Source organism: Ylistrum balloti, unplaced genomic scaffold, assembly GCF_031769215.1.
Source record: "Ylistrum balloti isolate Yb309-2 unplaced genomic scaffold, AGI_CSIRO_Ybal_v1 Utg370692, whole genome shotgun sequence".
Lineage (NCBI taxonomy): Eukaryota > Metazoa > Mollusca > Bivalvia > Pectinida > Pectinidae > Ylistrum > Ylistrum balloti.
Window position 1 is genome coordinate 64,828 of NW_026782416.1, and position 20,499 is coordinate 85,326.

The 20,499-nt window shown below is 33.1% G+C and overlaps 1 protein-coding gene across 1 annotated transcript; it reads right to left on the reverse strand.

The window, feature by feature from the left end:
• Positions 1 to 2,728: 2,728 nt before the first annotated feature.
• Positions 2,729 to 19,606, reverse strand: LOC132557546 (uncharacterized). Its single transcript, XM_060222041.1, has 15 exons — positions 19,602 to 19,606; positions 19,207 to 19,336; positions 17,455 to 17,523; positions 15,932 to 16,047; positions 14,251 to 14,332; positions 13,638 to 13,805; positions 10,899 to 10,985; positions 10,328 to 10,422; positions 9,516 to 9,617; positions 9,295 to 9,355; positions 8,562 to 8,666; positions 6,932 to 6,996; positions 6,422 to 6,493; positions 4,067 to 4,236; positions 2,729 to 2,940 (listed from the first exon to the last, which is right to left on the reverse strand). The coding sequence occupies exons 1-15, from the start codon at positions 19,604 to 19,606 to the stop codon at positions 2,729 to 2,731; spliced, it is 1,539 nt and encodes a 512-aa protein (XP_060078024.1).
• Positions 19,607 to 20,499: the final 893 nt, after the last annotated feature.

The window sequence follows — 20,499 nt, forward strand, 5'->3', positions numbered from 1 at the left end:
ACACTAAATGAAAGTTTGCTTTATGTATCATAAGCACTTTTACAAACGTACAAAAATATATCTAATATTACTTTAATAAATTGAAAAAAAACAAAACATATATTTTTTTTTTGTGTGTATGAAGGAAGTAATATATTATCAATATGTACACGACACATGGAATAAAAACCACATCCACCAATCAATACTACGCCATGTATTGAACCATCTTTTGTAACTCTCTCATGTCGCCATATCATGCATAACAGTACACGACGAATTCTCAACTGTCATGTTTTGAGAGTTAAAACATATAATGTCAATGGCTGCAATTCCTTGGCGACAATATCACATAGCTGTATGAAATAACCTAGTATTGACTCCAAACTCAGGAGTTCCGTTAGGCTATAGATAATATATTTCTTTAGAAGTTCAATCGATATATAAAGGTTATACACCTAGTGGTGTTATACAATATTTCTTTCACTCTCGGTAATTGTTTTTCGTAAGTTACAAAAAAATTTACATCAAGCGATTATTTTTGTAACAAAAGCCATTGAACGAAAAACCACATACACCAACTATATATAACATATAACAAATGGTTTCTACCACAATAAAAAAAGACGATTTCGAAATTAAATTGACCTGTTCTGAACTCAATTGTGTTTTGTTTACGTAATTGGTTGAGGCGTAATTATATTATCTTCAGTGAAATTACAACATAATTTTTTATCCAGATATGAACAAAAGGAAGAGTTGTATAGAGACAAAGTTCAAGGAGAATAAGACCAGGTATTCAAAAAAAAGAAAACACCAACATGATAACATAATCATAATTCAAAGTCGAATGCCATAAAACTAGGTCAAAATATGAGCCAAGGAAAGGAATTCAAGGAGAAGAAGTATTCATCTTGTCTCTCAATTAAAATATCGAATTAAATAAGTAATCAATAAGCTAAACCAACCAGTGCGATAATGACATACCAATAAACGAAAGGATATCAAGTTACATGTCTAATTTTGGTTTGTTATAGAGATATTTTTCAGTTACTAATTAATGTCTTTTGAAGACATCTCTGCATTGGTTGCCCGCATTTTAGTCACAATCGAATCAGATAAGTCATTGTTAACGGTACTTCAAATGCAATGCAGTTTCTGGGCGAAATTACGGCTTCAGGGAGGTCAATTTTGCATCGTGATGATGTGACATCCCATACTATTTAGATAACTAGTAAGAACAATGTCCATGTTTCGAATGTGCCTGCAAAATTTTCCTTTCTGAACCCAATAGAGCACAGCCAGTACGGCGTCAACCAAATACGCCTTCCAGCTTCCAGAGATGCTTTCCAGGCAATGAACGATGTGAAGAACGCCATCTTGGCTAATACCATTCGACAAAAACCAGCCTCTGTTCGCCGGCGTAAACGTTTAACGGCTTAGGTCCCAGCCAGTTGTGGTCACAAACGTTGCTAACATCGTTCTTAAAGAGAAACCCACCACATGTCTTGAACATCACACGAAATCATAGTTTAATTGCTTTCTAATGTCTTATTATGATTTATTACTCACACGTCTAATTAAACAAAATTTTGCAATGATGCCATAACTACTTCATATCTGGAACAACTGTAAGGAATATTTCCAGAAGACAAATTAACGAAAAGTGTGGTCTTAATCATTTCGGACAATCACAAAATGATGAAACAAGGTCTAAAAAAATGCGATTTCTTCCGGTTGTAAGGCCGCCATTAGTGAATTTATAGTAATTCAAAAACAAATGCAAAAAAAGGTAAACAATTCTACTGACAACCTAAAATGCTTCCTATCAAATAAAGATATTTATCCGTACCAGATATTCTAATATTCATCGTAGATTTTTTTTGTTTAACATAACTACACCTAAGAAAACATTCGTATAGATTTTAGCAAGAAAAAATTGAAATACCATCGCATTCCAAAGAAAGGACTTCTTTTGCCATTTGCATGATCTATTTTATGTTCTTTTCAATCTGCTACAGAAAAAAATGGTTGACTACAAACAACCAAACTATATGTATCTGACAAGTAAGTAACATCAATTCGACCACTTAGTGTTACTTCCAAATGTCAACGCATTGTATTGAACTAAATCAGTTTCGCTTATAAGGTATGCATTGTGGAATAGTAGCATTGAATAGAATTTAATTATAGTCACATTAATTTGGTTGGAATAACTATCACAAGGAGAACATTAAAACAAGGTAGCTATTTAATTTCGAGGAGCCGAAGGAACTTAAAGTGTTTGTGATTAACAGATCAATGTAAAGATATTCATTGCATCACTATACAGAGAAAACTGCTACCCACTACCTCATTCTAGGTATGTTCTGAACGATGACCATTGTGTAAGTTCTGGTTAGCTTATAAGTACGTAGAAACATTTTACAATTATTTAAATCCTGCTTATCCTGATACACCCTGGTATAATGGTTGTCTTTAAAAACATAAACGATTATCGTGATACTTGTACATTACGTGTGCTATATTACAAATATTTCTTGTATAAGAAATGTCAGTCCTTACTTACCTTGTTCAGATTATATCTCATTTTTCCCCACAATTTGTTAACAGCTTGGATTTTAACAACTTACAATTCATGGTCTACTTAATAAATGTATAAATTTCAAATACGAATGTTTTAAATAGGAGATTGGAAAACAACAAATTGGTTCTTTAGATGTTAATCTGATTGATTGCATTTCTAATGTTAAGCAAATGCACATCGTAATACAACACAGCTCAGTAAACAAATAATATGGATGATTTCACTGAGTTGAACAACGGTAGCAGCTGATGTTGTTGGTACATTTTTCTTCGTCGTCATAATCCAGTCATTGACTGTTGTTTCCAGTACGCTTAGCGGCATAGGACCATTAACGAGAATCACAGAATGGAAGTCACGAAGGTCAAAGAAAGAACCTACAATCAGATAAATCCAGAAATACAAGTGGTAACAAAATAGCTCATCTCTTCAAATAAAGATAGAGAAATGATTAGAACATAGCATTGTGATGTTGGATGAAAGAAATTATCTGCTACCACACAATTTTTTGTATGACAGGGAAGCGGAGGGTGTTATACAGTACTATTGATATATAGTCCCACGTGTCTAAGTACTTTTTCTGAATTTTTCTTATCACTATGATCATAGATCACTATGGCGACCATAAAATATCCTCATAATTTTTATCAACCTGAATCTGTTGAACCCTTGCGCTACGAGTTAATCCGTCAGTTGACGACTTATTGCATGAAAATCGTGACAATGGGAACAGGCCTTTGACTATTTGAGCAACTGTGACATGTAAACATCATAGGGTGGAGATGCAGGGATATTGCTATCCAGAAATGGAAAATTCACTATAGGGAAATTGAAACCATCATGTTTATCATACAATTTGATGGAAAGCTGCCCATGTTGGTTTCGTTGTAGGAAAAGATTGCGAGAAGTAGCCGATGTAGAAGAGTCTGTGGTATCTTTGATTTCCAGTTCTAGTGGATATATACGATGGAAGTAGTCAATACATTTCTTGTTATTTAAAGACAAGACGTCATTATATGTCTGAAGGTGACATCAAAAGTCTTCACAAGTGTGAAGTCATCATTACCAGATATATGCGATAGTATACTCCAGTCAGCGTACTACAGGATAAAGTTCATGACGATTGATTATTAAAAGGCGTTTAGAAAAATATGCAGTACGCAGTAGAAACCAAATGTTAAGAGGGAAGACATTGAAATAAGAAATGATTTGATATCAAAATTTCAATTCCTTGATATATAAAATATTGTGTCATATAAGGTAATGCGAGTGCTTTGCAATAAAATATGTCCAGAATAGATGACGAAAATACTTTAATTCATTATTATGACTTTTGTATTTGATTAGTACCTAAGCACTGACCAAGGTGCTACGTATACCAAATAGTTATACATGTATGATTTTTCGGAAACATTATGCTTTAAGTCCAGTAAAATTTTCAGGGCAAAGACGAAATTGTGTTACTTGAAAATAAATTGTTTTAAAGATAAGAAATATACATACCCAGTTCAGCTTCTGCCTTTGACCTAAGTTCTCTCATGCGAATTTCTCCGATCTTGTAACCGCAGGCCTGTCCCGGCCACGTGATATACCGGTTCACCTCTATGTTCACTGCCTCAACTGAGTAGGCTGTGTAATTCAACATAAAGTCTACTGCTCTTTGCTTCTCCCAACTGCAAAAGAGTTGATGTTTTCTGTTTTTCATGCATTTTACTGATCGATACTATTCATATGATTTGATTATCGTATTGAAAGCACATACCTGATACATACAGTGAATGTAGCTGTTGATGAAAGTGAAGTTACAAAGCACCAGATAGTTCCATTTGCTCAGTTAAATGTTTATCAAATAAAACTTATTTTCAGCATGCAGCATGTGTTTAAAGTAGTAAATACAATTGAGTAGTAGTTGCTTTTTATGTTGATATGTTTATTAGACAATTCTACTGTATTATTATGCTCTGGGGAGGACTAAAGCAAGCTGTGTCTGATATCCAATTATTTCGCATATTAACATTCTGTGGTGAATTTTCTATTGCAAATCTCAGCATAAGACAAGTGGTAAATTTGAAATAATGTGTCCTCCATCGTAGTCAGTTCTCTCACAAAATGGTATCCCCATTTATATTTTGTATTTCTGCTGGAAGAGTCATGGCTGAATACCTCTAACCAACCAACTATTAGTACTGTTTTATATAACTGGCCTTCTCGTACCTCGGTGGAGTATCAAATCTGTAAACAAGTTCGTTATTAATCTCTTAAAAGGTGAATTAGATATTGGTTTGCAATATAAACCGGGTCTCTTGATTTGGTTATGTGATCTAAACAATATTTTTCCTCAAGTGTCATTTATTTATCAGATTTTAGTGGAGACGGTAAATCATAAAAAGTTGCCGCCATGTTGGAAAACTCTATTCCGTTTTTGTCTCGTGAGGCTTAATGAGACTTCTTAAAATTTCCTTACGCTTTCGCTTTCTTCTGACCTAATCATTGTTTATTGACTTTGGTCTTTTTTCCATGTTGAGAATCAAAAGTGTGCGGCGTTTGAAAGTATTTATATGCCATATGAAGAAACGAGAATGAAGGTGACATCCCACGTGATCTGTCTCTGCAGTTAAGTGTTTTGCTTAATGGTTAACTCATCCTATGGAAAACTTTTTATGTATTACAAGGAGAACCAATTAATATTAATAAAATGATATCCATGATATGTTATTGTCATTTGTTATTATTTAAATATATAGTATGCTGGCGTTTTGTTCAGCGTACTTCAGTTAACAGTTAACACATATAATAAAATCGTAATGTCGTCAGAAGTTACAACATTGCTTTTTATAAAAAACCAACAATCAGGCTTTATATGTACGAGTTAACTCCCTTCCTTCATTGTCCACAGTGTAGTGACATGTATTATGAGGCTAAAGTCTTAAATCGTACGCAAATTTTGCTTTAGGGTTGTAGCAATCTTTGTTGTTTTCAGTCACTGTTGTCCTTTCTTTTTAATTTCGGAATTTGGAGTATACCGACGAGATGGTTTCACTTGAGACGACAGAATATATGAGTACATTTACAAATAATTGCTTTATTCAACAGATGGAATGTTCTGTTTACAGTCTCAATCTCAGTTTACCTGTAGCGTTGTTGAAAGTCAATGAAGTGGGTATCGGAATAATTGTGTCCTCTTTATAATAATACAGGTAATAACCCGCCAATAACAAACTTTTGTACAAATACAGCTTAATTGAAAGGCAACTTCAGGTGTAAGACTTAAAAAACACAGAATAAAAAGTGCGTATATTCTTAAACATTTGGATATTTGTTAGCCAATCTGGTAATATATAGATGTTTTGTTAAGGAAAGTCTAACTTTGAACCTTAGTTCGTTATGTCGTTGTGTAGTGACTTAAAAACAACTTAATAAGTCCTCAGTTATAAAATGAATTCTAGTGTCTAGTGTATTTGAAGGAAACTCATACATGTAGTAATACAGCTGAATTTATTTTCTTTAATACTTCAGCTGCTTCCTTCTACGATATATCGTTTCTGCTGACCTCCACATCTACATTTTAACATTACTAAGGATTTTCCTCATCTCCTAGGCTTCAAAGTTAAGTCCTTAGCATCACTTTCGAGTCCTCGAATGGTGGAAAATCTATATAACGCTGTTTAACTCTTCATTTGATTCTACTATATATAACTCTGAAGTAGAATCAAATGTGTTATTTACCTATTTGTCTTTTGTACAATATCAAATCATCTCTGAACATTAACATATAGATTTATGTATCTAAACTTAGTTTAGACAATACACTTCGGACACGGGCAGTGACAATCGCCTAATCGTGTTACTAGAACTTACTTAAAGTAATGAAGACCAGTATCAACCACTAAACGACAGGCTCGCAGCATTTCAGCACTGTATCGTCCCATTCTGTCAAGGAAAATGTCTTTTCTTACACTCATATTACAACTGAACATGAGATTAATGTGATTGAAAATAGATTTGAAAACAACAACCTGCCAACGCGTAAACAAAAACATATTTCAAAGAGAACAAAATATCAAGATATGTAAATACCTCATAGAATAGTCATACCAAGTGTTCCGGAATGATAGGCGTTTTTAGTTTCTACTTGTAAGTCAAATAAAAGTAAAACATCATTCTCAAAATAGGATCCGACACAGCGGGAAGTACACATCCAGCGTAGCGAGGATCATATAAAATATCGATCATGTCTGATCTCGGTGAATCCACTCCACATACATTGAAATTTAACATTGAACACCTGATTTTATCACCATTATTTTTGTCATTTTCTCTGCGTTAATCTGCTTCGTTAACAGTTTTATATAGATATATGTAACTTACAACTCGTAGTCATCTTTATAGAGACCCATCTCCTCTCCAAGGTACTCTGCATACAACGCCCATCCCTATATCAGCAAAGGTAGATATAGGTGAAGGTAACAAACCAATTAACAAAAACCTATGACTACATAGGAAAAAAAGATATTAAGGATAAGGATTATCAAAACCAGAGGCGAAATTTACCAAATTATACTTTAAAAAGGACGAAAAATAATTTTGATAAACCAATTAATGAATAAGACATCTTTTCTGCACGTGTGGAAAGATAGGAATTTCAAGACGACAGAAGTTCAAAGGCAAAATAGAGCCAGACAAACATAAGATCGATTCATTCCCACTTGCAAAGACACCTTAAAAGTAACACTTCAAAAATGACATATTTAAGTTTAAAGATAAATGACCTTTCTCATTCATATGACAATCGTTAGGATCAGACGGGGATGTTGACTGTCTTACTTCAAATATCTGCTTTTGATATTAGTCAAACCTGTTTCTGATTATCGGTTTATCAGAGTTAGTTGTAAGATAAAATAGTCTTGTAAACCGATAATCAGATTTTGTTGATAATATGATTTTGTACCTGTTTTTGATAACAAAGTAAGTGTTCGCATTTAGCCCAATATAGGTCTACAGCCAGAAATTTATTACCTGCGCACGCGTGCATATTGATGCCAAATGAAAATGTTTTAATTCTGTTGTAAAGCTGGTTGAATTTTATTCAAAACTAACCTCTTTAAATCTACAGCAAGGTTGATTTTAACGACAAATAAATGATATATAGAATAGGAATTGGCAGTTGGCTTATCTTTATGACATGTTATAAGGGAGGCACCTCTAATAATTGCAATAATATTAAATTATTAATTATAAAAAGTTTTAGCTTCACACTTTTTTGTTTTGTTTTAACGAAACATTATTTTCTTGGCGAAATATTATGAAATAATAGCATTCATTTTAGGAAGTAGTCATTTACATCGTCATCATTGAGGAGTTAATTTCTAATTTACTTCAAACTGAGTGTAAAACATAAAAAATGATTTTGAATTATTGTCTTTTGAATCATCCTTTGAACGGACCATCGTCATATAACAGACTTTTCAAATACATTTTTGCCATTTGTTAGACAGGTAATCCGGATCTGACATCCAAGGTTTAATCTTTATCATAACAAGGTGATCTAATCTAAAAGGTAAATGTACGTAGACATCCAGCCAATACATGACATACATACACATCGATGAACAAATATGAATTGTAATATTTTACTTTTAACTTTTGACTAAACTGTAGTATACGCAGATTTTTTGTGTACACTGAACAATTGTGTACACTAAACATCTGTGTAAACTGAACATTTGTAGATACTGAACATTTGTAGACACTGAAAATTTGTGTACACTGGCAATTTGTGAGCATTATTGTACACTGAACATTTGTGTGCACTGAACAATTGTATACGCTTAACATTGTGCAATGAACATTTGTAAAAACCATAAATATAAAGATACAACTAAAGCATTCATTGTGCCTGATATTCCATTTACTCCTTTATCTGATCATAAGGAAATAATAAATCACGTCCCTGAGCTGTTGTAATTAAATAAACACGTACCATTACATCTGTACTTACCTCAACATAGGCAGTATAGAAGGGAAAATAGAATGGAACTTCATAAAAGGAAAGTTCAGGTTGTCGTCGGAATTCAGGCAAGTTAGCTTGTAAGCCATATATATGCTGTAAATGAAAATAAACTGATCACATGTTTTCTAAACTCATAGGAAATTAACTTTCTGTAGTTTGACTACAACAAAGATCACAGGAGAACCTCCCAGGCATACTAGGCAGTGTGAAAATAAACTTATCACAGGTAAATTTTCTAAACTCCTATAGACCGTTTGGCAACAAACTGGTCGAAAGAAAAATATGTATCTCAATTCATTTAGATAGTTTGACAGCACAAAATATTACAGAGACATCATCCTTGGCAGTGTTGAAACAAATTGATCACAGGAAAATTTCTTTACTTATATACATATACATGAAATTCAATATTACGGAGTGTTATATAAAACGCCTCTCTGTGCATATAGTGTCTACATGGCGCCAAAGAAAAAAAGGTAATCACATTTCAGCAAATCACTTCTCTCCTGCCCCTTTCCACAGTCAGTATAATCTCTAACGCGCGCGACCACAAGAATCCACAATATAAAAACTCGAATTAAAACACATTTTTTATGTTCATTAAAATTGTAACATTGTGATGTTTTTGTCAACTCCGAAAAATACACGTATTGTAAAAACATTTTATTCTATGTAACGATACAGTAACAAAGCTAAAAGTTATCTATCATTAGTGACTTACCTGTAGATGGTGCCCAGGGCTTGCCTCGTGTAAGGCCAGGCTCATGAACTCGTACACTGGACTAAAAAATGATTATTGGGAAAAGATGTTTTGAAAAATTAGATACCAGGAAGATTGTTTAATGGAAGTAGTTTTTTTTATGGAATATCAAACAGTTTTCTACTTAATCGTGATAATGTATATACCAATAATGTATTGTATGCACTGAAAACATGTCTTACTTTTCCCTTGGTCGAAATAGGTTGACATAAAAGACCCCGGGATATTCCTCCGTCGCAGAGCCGTATCCTCCTCCGGGACCATCGTACGACATTTTCCGAACCCTATAAGGGAATTAAAGAATTCCATACTGGTTGGCCACGTTTTTTGTTTTTGTTTTTGTTTTTTTTTTTCTTCTTTTTATTATTATTATTATTTTATTTTTCGCAGGACATGCAAAGCTCCGAAAAGTATTTCAAAACGATAAAGCTGATTCTGCATCATTTTATTGTCTGTGTTGTATTCTTTTCAAACGTTATATTTCTGTGTGAGCAATACAGATGTGTTTGGATTCCTTAAAAAAAAGCTGTTACACTTAACTGAAAACCTCTCACTATCAGACATGACTATTTGAACATGTCGAAACTGATAAAACAAATTGTGACAAGTTATGCTACTTCATCTAATGCCTCTACACTCTGGTGATAATGCCGTCCGAAAACATTGGGAGATGTCATAGTATTTACAGACATTTTTGTTACTTTTTGCTTAGAAACAAGTGTGGGTGATACTGTTATATAACCTAGAAGGTAATGGTTGATGTAGTGTATCTGTTTGTGATGACTAGTTACTAGGCATGCGCCATATATACCCAATGATATCGATACCCTTTTTCCACAAGGCATAAACTAAAAACTTCATAGTTACGATAAAATGTAAACTGAAATATTATGTATAATCAATGTAGATTTCCCTCAATGTTTTTTATTGGTTCTATCAGCTTGAATGAATTTCCAAGAAGATATTAAGTTACAGAAGGACAAAGTGTACTTACACGATAGGTATATCTGGAATATCCTTGAAAAATTGCGGAAGTACTGGATCAATTCTGTCGTGGATTATGTTCTCATATTCCTTAATGATTTGATCCTGTAAGATGGTGTAAGATGGTGTAAGATGGGAGACGTTTTGTAAGACAATGAAAATGTTTGCACTGTGATACATTTGGAACCAGTTTTACTTTCTTTCATTTGATATTTCAGTATATAGTTAACAATCACTTTCTTTTATCTATAATTTATGTATATGATTTCCCAACAGTAATCGGATAACAACATGAGTTAGACCTTTAGAATATCTCCACATGATGGGAACAGTGATTAATAATTATTTCAGTAGATGTGTTTTCTGACCACTTACATGCTATACAAGGTCACAAAAAGTCAACAATGAATTTTCAACAGGACCTCTGTATACATTGTATACATATACCTGTACCAGCTTTTTGTCAACTATTTATACTTTTGTGTAAATTTTCATTTAAAGAGTACATCCGATCATTATTCTATTCCTGATGTATGAAAAGTTCCATTGCTTACTTTGTTGACCATGTATAAAATATTTACCGCGTCATCATATACAAAACGGGAATCATTATTCAAAGATGCAAAGTACTCCTTAACGGTCCCTTCGAATTGTTGTTTCTTCATTACCTGCAGCAAAACAGTATAAAATAAAAAAAAAATAATTTGAAAGACAGAGTTGATACGCATGTTAGCATAAAGAAATCGTAAATACGATGCAATCATAATGATATAGACAAAGGCAACTGTGTAACATGGAACTTTATTACTATTAGTGACGTAAAACCATTTATGTATGGAATATAACATCGCCGGATAATTGATCCCGTTTGCTTTTGTGCGTAAGTTTGAAATAGAACCCTTCATCTCACATACGCCAATATTGAATGAGATTGGATGGTTCGTCAGCATTCACAGTGATATATCCATATTGATCAACAATGTTTCCAGATTGTGTTCATATACGTGTAGTATCTAACAGATCAAGTAAGGAGATATTTCAATAGAGAGGCCACAATATACGTTATATATAATAGTTTTAAACTACAGTTTATCAAAGTTAATCCTGATTAGTTTGTAGAAGTAAAGTAATCATCAGCAAACGCCATGATAAATCAGCTATAAATCTGTTTGGTAGGTGTCTGTTTTGATATTAAATGTTCAACATCTTCGTCATGTTTGGTGATAAGATCTTTCAATAGGTTATTTGCATGCCTATGGGAACTAACTGTGTCCCTCTGTTCGGCAAATTGTTTTTGTTGTCATACGTTGCTGAATTTATGTACGAGCTTCTCACAATAGGTCACAAAGACCTTGCAAAGTCTTTTTATTCCACTTTCAGACATGATTATTACGTCTTGTCTTTAAGTGAAAAGAAATTAATTGACCACGTTCATCGCAAATACCCCCAGGAGTGGAAATCAAGAACGCACCAGACATTGCTGCATCATGATTAGCTGTTTATGTCGATATTTTCCCACAACGAACCAAGCATGGGCAGCTTTCTACTAAGTTGTATGATAAGTGTGATGATTCCACTTTCCCTATTGTGAAGTTTCCTTTTCTGGATACCAACACTCCTGCATCACCAATCTATGGTGTTTACATTCTCACTTGTTCGATATGCAAACACATTTTCACATTCTCACTATTTGCGTGCAAGAAGTCGTCAACTGACGGACAAACTCGTATTAAAGGATTATGGTGAAGTTTTACGGTCGCCATGGTGACCTCATTGAGACATTTTCTATTTCTTCGTGCGATATAAAGCTTGATGTGGTTATTGCTCATTAGTTTTTGTTCCTTTTGCTATATGCCTTGTTCTCATTTGTGAACGCGATATTACCTACTTGTATTAACAGATATTTACACAGCTAGTATCGTCCATATAGCAGAAAATGCTTACTCTTCTGGAACACCTGGTCTTATTCTTGCACTTTTTTAGTAGTCCTTATGCAAATCTTTTGTTCGTGTTTTGCACTTGGCTTTTTTAAAAATCTTTGTTGGGGATTATAATTGTGTTGACATGTTGGTATTTTCCTGTTTTTATTTTTTTTATTTAATTTGAGTTTGGATTATAATTGTGTTGACATGTTGGTATTTTCCTGTTTTTATTTTTTTATTTAATTTGAGTTTGGATTATAATTGTGTTGACATGTTGGTATTTTCCTGTTTTTATTTTTTTATCTAATTTGAGTTTAGATTATAATTGTGTTGACATGTTGGTATTTTCCTGTTTTTATTTTTTTAATTAATTTGAGTTTGGATTATAATTGTGTTGACATGTTGGTATTTTCCTGTTTGTATTTTTTTATTTAATTTGAGTTTGGATTATAATTGTGTTGACATGTTGGTATTTTCCTGTTTTTATTTTTTTATTTAATTTGAGTTTGGATTATAATTGTGTTGACATGTTGGTATTTTCCTGTTTTTATTTTTTTATTTAATTTGAGTTTGGATTATAATTGTGTTGACATGTTGGCATTTTCCTGTTTTTATTTTTTTATTTAATTTGAGTTTGGATTATAATTGTGTTGACATGTTGGTATTTTCCTGTTTTTATTTTTTTATTTAATTTGAGTTTGGATTATAATTGTGTTGACATGTTGGTATTTTCCTGTTTTTACTTTTTTTTATTTAATTTGAGTTTGGATTATAATTGTGTTGACATGTTGGTATTTTCCTGTTTTTATTTTTTTATTTAATTTGAGTTTGGATTATAATTGTGTTGACATGTTGGTATTTTCCTGTTTTTATTTTTTTATTTAATTTGAGTTTGGATTATAATTGTGTTGACATGTTGGTATTTTCCTGTTTTTATTTTTTTATTTAATTTGAGTTTGGATTATAATTGTGTTGACATGTTGGTATTTTCCTGTTTTTATTTTTTCATTTAATTTGAGTTTGGATTATAATTGTGTTGACATGTTGGTATTTTCCTGTTTTTATTTTTTTATCTAATTTGAGTTTAGATTATAATTGTGTTGACATGTTAGTATTTTCCTGTTTTTATTTTTTTTATCTAATTTGAGTTTGGATTATAATTGTGTTGACATATTGGTATTTTCTTGTTTTTATTTTTTTATTTAATTTGAGTTTGAATTATAATTGTGTTGACATGTTGGTATTTTCCTGTTTGTATTTTTTTTATTTAATTTGAGTTTGGATTATAATTGTGTTGACATGTTGGTATTTTCCTGTTTTATGTTTGTGTTTTTTATTTGGATAGAGGATATTCTGAGCACGCTGAATTAAGGAAAATAACATAAAATATGAGCTTACTTTTAACATGTTTTGGTAAATTCTTTCAACCTCCTGCAAACCTATATTGTGGACCTCATCCGGCGACATGTCTGTCGACAGATGCCACTTAAGACATGCCCTGTAGTATTCTTCACCGTTCTCCAGAGAGTTAACGCCAGTATAAGGTCTGGTGTGTAACAGGTAGACCTACCAATTAATGCATAGACATATACTACATAATAGAACATAAATTGAACAATCATTATAACAAACGTTACATAAATATTCATCACAGGCTATAGTCACAGATAATATGATCTTAAAGATAATTATAACGGGTATATATTACATAAACAACATACAGCTACATTGTTTGAACATACTCGGGAAATTATCGTAATATAAATACGTTTCAATACTTCATTTAGGATATACTATATAGGATACAAAATTGCTGACAACTATATATTTTAATATCGTATAAAATAAATTTGATAATTGCATGTATAATATTGCAGTGCACATTTCACTACAGAAATAAAATAACATATTGTTTAAATTTAACAATTTTGTTACGATTACAGGAACGAACTACCCAGCGTTCAATAACTTTATTTCACTGAAAACTCACAACACAATGTAGACAACCTACATTTTGTATATAATCCTTTAAGTTTGCATATGACTGATTAACTGCCTGGACAGCAGAAGCCGCTCTCGCTTGTAAGTCCAACCTTGAATACAAATAGAACATAATGAATCGACTGCGTTGTTTATCTTTTTTATAAGCTTGTACAAAATAAACACATGTATTTGATTTTTTTAAATAAACCCATATTGAAAATCATTATATTTATTCATTGACTAACACATTTACCTATCTAGATATTAACGTTTCTTTCTACCAATTCTGGACCGCGGTGATTGTTGAGCGCAATAAGGACAAAACTACTGTATGATGTTATTAACTTTTTTTTTTTTAATTTTATTTCTTTTTTCATTTAAGTCTGTCTTATTCTATTTTCTTTTCAAAATTGTATCTTTTCCTTTATCCCTCGATTTTTTAAAATGAGAATAGCGGTTTTGACTATACACCAGGATTTATCGATGATTTCTTGACGTTTTAATGCATCGTGTGTAGACGAAGTTCCACGAAATATAAGCAATTATTACACTGATACTGTCGATTGTTGTATAATATTGTACAAAAGACACACATGTAAATAGCACATTTTACACAATAATTTGAGACAAATAGGTCAAATAGACGCATAAGATTGTAACATACAGGTGTGTCTTCCTTCTTTGACTGGACAGTGATGTTAAAAGACTGATTTTGAAGCTTAAAAGACGATTGTGGAAATCCAAGAAATCAATAATAATGTAAAAAATCTAGATGAAGGGGCAACTAATCACCTATTTCAATAAATCTGTTTTAATTAATTCTCTGATAATTTCAGAAGGAAGTCAATTACATGTGTTGAAGTGTTTTTTTTCTTACCACTTGTTACACCCACCTGCAGTGTTTACCACCTATTACCCCCACCTGCAGTGTTTACCACCTATTACACCGACCAGCAGTGTTTATCACCTGTTACACCCACCAGCAGTGTTTACCACCTGTTACACCCACCTGCAGTGTTTACCATCCCTTACACCCACCAGCAGTGTTTACCATCCCTTACAACCACCAGCAGTGTTTACCATCTGTTACACCCACCTGCAGTGTTTACCACCTGTTACACCCACCTACAGTGTTAACAATCCCTTACACCCACCTGCAGTGTTTACCACCTGTTACACCCACCTACAGTGTTAACAATCCCTTACACCCACCAGCAGTGTTTACCATCCCTTACAATCACCAACAGTGTTTACCATTTGTTACACCCACCTGCAGTGTTTACCACCTGTTACACCCACCAGCAGTGTTTACCATCCCTTACACCCACCAGCAGTGTTTACCATCCCTTACACCCACCAGCAGTGTTTACCACCTGTTACACCCACCAGCAGTGTTTACCATCCCTTACACCCACCAGCAGTGTTTTCCACCTGTTACACCCACCAGCAGTGTTTACCACCTGTTACACCCACCAGCAGTGTTTACCATCCCTTACACCCACCAGCAGTGTTTACCACCTGTTACACCCACCAACAGTGTTTACCATCCCTTACACCCACCAGCACTGTTTACCATCCCTTACATCCACCAATAGTTATCCCAAAGACTACACAAAAGATATCCAATTTGTTATCAATTGATTTTATTATTATTTTCAGCCAGTTTTGTTTTTTATTTCATTAAGTAAGGAATACCTAGCAAAACATACTTATCTGCATCCGAAATGTACTCGGTGGCATTGAGTTTTTCTTTGAAAGGCCAATAGAAGTATGAATCCTCTGTGACATTGACCAGAAGCTGCGCGATTTGATCCGGAACTTGCTCCTACAATTGAAAGCAGGTAGCTATATATAGGTGTCAATGTTTATTTGATTTTTTCCTGACTACAAGTATATTAAGCTGGATTGTCAATAGTTCCTCTACTGCTAGACTTGTTTACAACCAAACAAATATTCTGTGATTACAACGTGTACCCTAACAATCTAACAATGGGCTGTGCTCTATATAAAGCAATCGCTTTCTTTTTATTGCACGGATACATGTGTACAGGTCGACTATTTACAGGTCAATCTGCATAGTATATTAAGACGTTTAAATATATTCATATATGCAGAAATAAATTGTAAACAGTGCTTGTAGTTTTTAGGTTTTTATTTATTTATTTATTTTATTTTGTTATTTATTTATAGATTGATTCAAATAATCAGATTAACACGGTCATTGTAGTGGCACCTGTGACAATAAACAGAATTTATGTGATCGATATGACTCAATGAAACACATCAATGTTTGTATTCTGTATGCATTACCGCTTGCTATTAACACATCTTCTCCTGTCAGGTTTAAGGCTTTGTTTTGGTTAGTTACAACTTAAGACCGATGTATAACATTAATGACATTTTTAATGACGAATACTACTTAAGATTGACTTAAAGGTTTAACAGATCATTTTGACATATTTTGTAAATAACCAAACGATGACACACAAAATAAACGCTTTCAAAGTGCAAATATAATGTAAACAGAATATCAAAATCCATTCTAAATGTACCAGTTACCAGAAATATATATATAAAAAAATGAAAACTCAGAAATCATAGGTGTTGGGGAAAGCAAAGATGACCAAGCAATATATGCATATACATGTATTGTTTCGGTGTCCTTAACGCTATGGTGTACCCCTTTAGTAACAGTGGTAATCTAGAAACATCTAGGTTACGTCAGCAATGAGTCTCTTCAGTAGTGCATATGTTAACTTTCGGGATCTCGAAACTGCTGTATACGTGCGAGTTGACACAAACACTGTGCACTTACAAATGAAAAATCTTAACCTACCTTTGAATTTTCCTCATAAAGTAATTTTTTGCAATATATGCTATTTATTTTCAGATTTTTTAAATGGAAATTCTGCTAATCTGGTACCTACGTCTAAACCGATCTCGGTGACACTTATATATACAATTACATGCAAAACAAAACACGATATAAGTACATCTATATCTATAGAATCACATTATGTCTTCCTTTCAAGTGCATTACCCAACCTTGTGTATCTACTGCCGAACAGCCAATCCCTATTTTAATTTCAATTGCAAAAAATAAGAAAGTGATAGACATCTGTAAGGGTATGACATGAAAACATCGAGAAAAAGTAATTGATCTATTTACAAGAAAAGTTAGTAGTCAATTGAATTGATTATGTTTAAATACTTAACACTGACGAAAACATACTATAGAATATCGGTGAAGAGTTCTGTTGAGTTCAATCGCTTTATCAAAGGATTCCATAACATCCTGGATCTGTAACACAACAAAGGTATAATGCAACAGACATTAAACAACGAGTGGTTGGTGTATGTGATATTTCTCTCACTCGAACTAGTTATTTTTCAAACACTACTAATGACATGAAATTAAGCGAGTTTTTCCAACAAGTGATTAAAGTTACACTTTATATTTACGTAACATTCATTGACGGAAATAAACTTTAAAAAAGAAATGTAAATGATATCATGGACACATACAGTTCTGTAATATGTACGTTATCCTTATACCGATGTACCTGCAATTGATCTCGTCAAAAATATACACAAAAAACAAGCCATGAAATCAAGACGAGCTAATGACATGAAAGTATACGTGGGTGAACATGAAGTCGTTTAAACTAATTAATCCCTTTCCTATGTGACATGTAGACTAGAAGTTCTTATATTACAATCAGTAGAAGATTAGTGTGACGATTCGATGGCAACACGGTCACTTTCATTAAACAAATACATTTATCTAATGAAGGTTACCGTGTAGTCATCGAAACATTACATTCTAATCTTCTACTGGTTGCGTTATAAGAACTTCTATTCCACAGACAATACCAATCCGAAGAAAATGTTCCGAAATAACAAGGAATAATTACAAGTGGTGGGCCTGATTTATTTTACATTTTTATCACTGTAAGTGTATAGCATATACTTGGTTGATACTTTAGCAAAAACCTATGTAAACGTTGAGATGAAACATACATGAACTTTAAATTCTTGCATTCAGGCATTCTATTTCCGACCAGAACTCAATTCTGAATAGATATAAACAGTATTTTCATTTTCTATACTATACTATTTTAGTAATAAGCATGTGAACCATTCATTAACCTTAAACTTAGAAGTACATAACACAACGTTATTTAACCTGCCAGTTCAGGTCAACTTCGTTCCTGTCTTTAGTACCTCCCTTATGGTGGTCGCCGATGTGGATAAAGCAGAATATGTTGCAACATTATTTTTGCATGCCAGTTCAAGTCGTTTCTACTCCGTTCATGTCTTTAGTAAGTACTGCCCCTCCATCCCCCAACCCCCTCCCCCAACCCCCTCCCCTTGTGATTGCCGTATACAGGGGTGCCACGATAAACAGGTATACCGCTAAATCGCGATTTCCACCTGTCACAATGATATCACAATACAAAAATTAGAATGCCGCTTTATCTCAGTATTCGTGTTGTTTCTGCTAGTTTGTTAAGTTATTCGCCTTTCCAAAAATTTTAAGTGTTTCCACTTGCCCTGTGCGTGAAACGAAAGTCGAAACGAAATCCACACGTTGCGGGAATCCAAGTGTCTTGTTTACTGTATTCCGTGATATAAATAGCCCGTATATAGCATAATATTGTATTTTAAGGGGAACCCAATGCGTTATATTGCTATTTAAGATTGCTGTCCTGAAATTTAATACTCATTTAGTGGAAGAAACGATTTTGACAATATATATTATATGAATTTTAGTGTATTTCTAGGCAGTGACAGGTTAACGATTTTTTAAATCAAAGTTTTAAAAGTGTGTTGAGGCCATAAAAAACTCGTGTAGCTTACTTTCTGTCATGCTTAAAGTCTTTTAATATAAATTATGCCTTGAAACTAACAAATATAATTAAAATCCTGTTTCTATTGCTACAAGACTCTTCTGACTCACTAATTATAAATAACTGGTACTTACCAGGCCAGGCATTCCCTTTAACCTTGCAATGTAATTCTCAAAGTCTCCTCTTGTACTAGTGGTTGCCATGGATACAGGATAATACAGATGTATTCCTCCAAGAAAATTCATTGGATTGATAGAACTGTATCTTTATAAAGAAAACAATAAATTGTCAATTTTATTTGATTATCATGCCCCTCTTTTCCATAAATGTGATGGTAAATTAAGAGAATAGTTATGAACCAGATTGGTATTCTATATTCACACGGATCCCACATTTTAGCACACTTTCACTGTATCGCTAACCTCAGTGAATAATATCCTTATTTGACGACTAGATATTTTTTCGTGTTATTTTTGCTATGGTTTTGTCACGATTTAGTTAATACTTGCTATTCAACTAATACACTGACGACATTATGGTAACGTATCAGCTCTTGTATGGTGAATGACGTTTGTTGTATTCACTAAGGGTAGTAAAAGTAGAAAAAAGTTTTGTTTGCTAAATGTGATATTGTCTATAAAAAAACATCTGCAGTGTACAGAGCTGATACTGATGTCGAACGGAGTAGTGATCAATATACAGGGTTTTAACTAAAGGCTGATAAGACAGCTAGATATCAAGGAAAGCTCTTAGTACTATCCTAACATCAACACACGCCGAGGACACTAAATGTACCAATTGGATTGGATTTGATAAATACTTTTGTTCTTAAACGCGAAGATGTCTACTATGATACCCTGATCTCTTCAGACCATGAAAAAAAAAATAAACACGGAGCACAGAATACTGAACATTAAATTATAGGAATATAGAAGAAAATATCACTGGAAAAGGTAGACCGAACGCATGTCTCGCAATAACATGTTATTGCCTTTCATATTATATTACAGTTTTAATTACCTGCCAATTAATAACAAAACCGTGACAACATAGAATCAGCATATGAAATTGTGAAACATTAACAATGATATGGGGTCACTTACGAGTCGTTTTATATAAAACAATATCGGCGAATACATGTGATCTAAAGAAGGCAGATAAAAATGTAGATACCTTTTGGGGAATGTGTATTCAGATAAAACAACATCATAAAGAAATAAATTTAATGATGATTTTGTACTTTTACATCTTACCGTCATTCTTTATATTTGGGATGAATTTATCTCCCACCATTTATTTGATTAACAAACCGTACTTGGGTAAATGTAACAAACACGAGTTACCTACCTTCAAATGGTAAACAGATCGACAAATCTTAAAATAAACTTGTCGAAACGACGAGACATACACTTGACGGGATCAATTTT

Excerpts from the sequence above, each read along its gene's own strand:
- LOC132557546 (XM_060222041.1), bottom strand. Across the intron at positions 14,333-15,931 it reads TACATTTCGGATGCAGATAA|GTTGGACTTACAAGCGAGAG; the intron begins GTATGTTTTGCT and ends TTTGTATTCAAG. Across the intron at positions 4,237-6,421 it reads ACTGGTCTTCATTACTTTAA|TTGGGAGAAGCAAAGAGCAG; the intron begins GTAAGTTCTAGT and ends ACTCTTTTGCAG.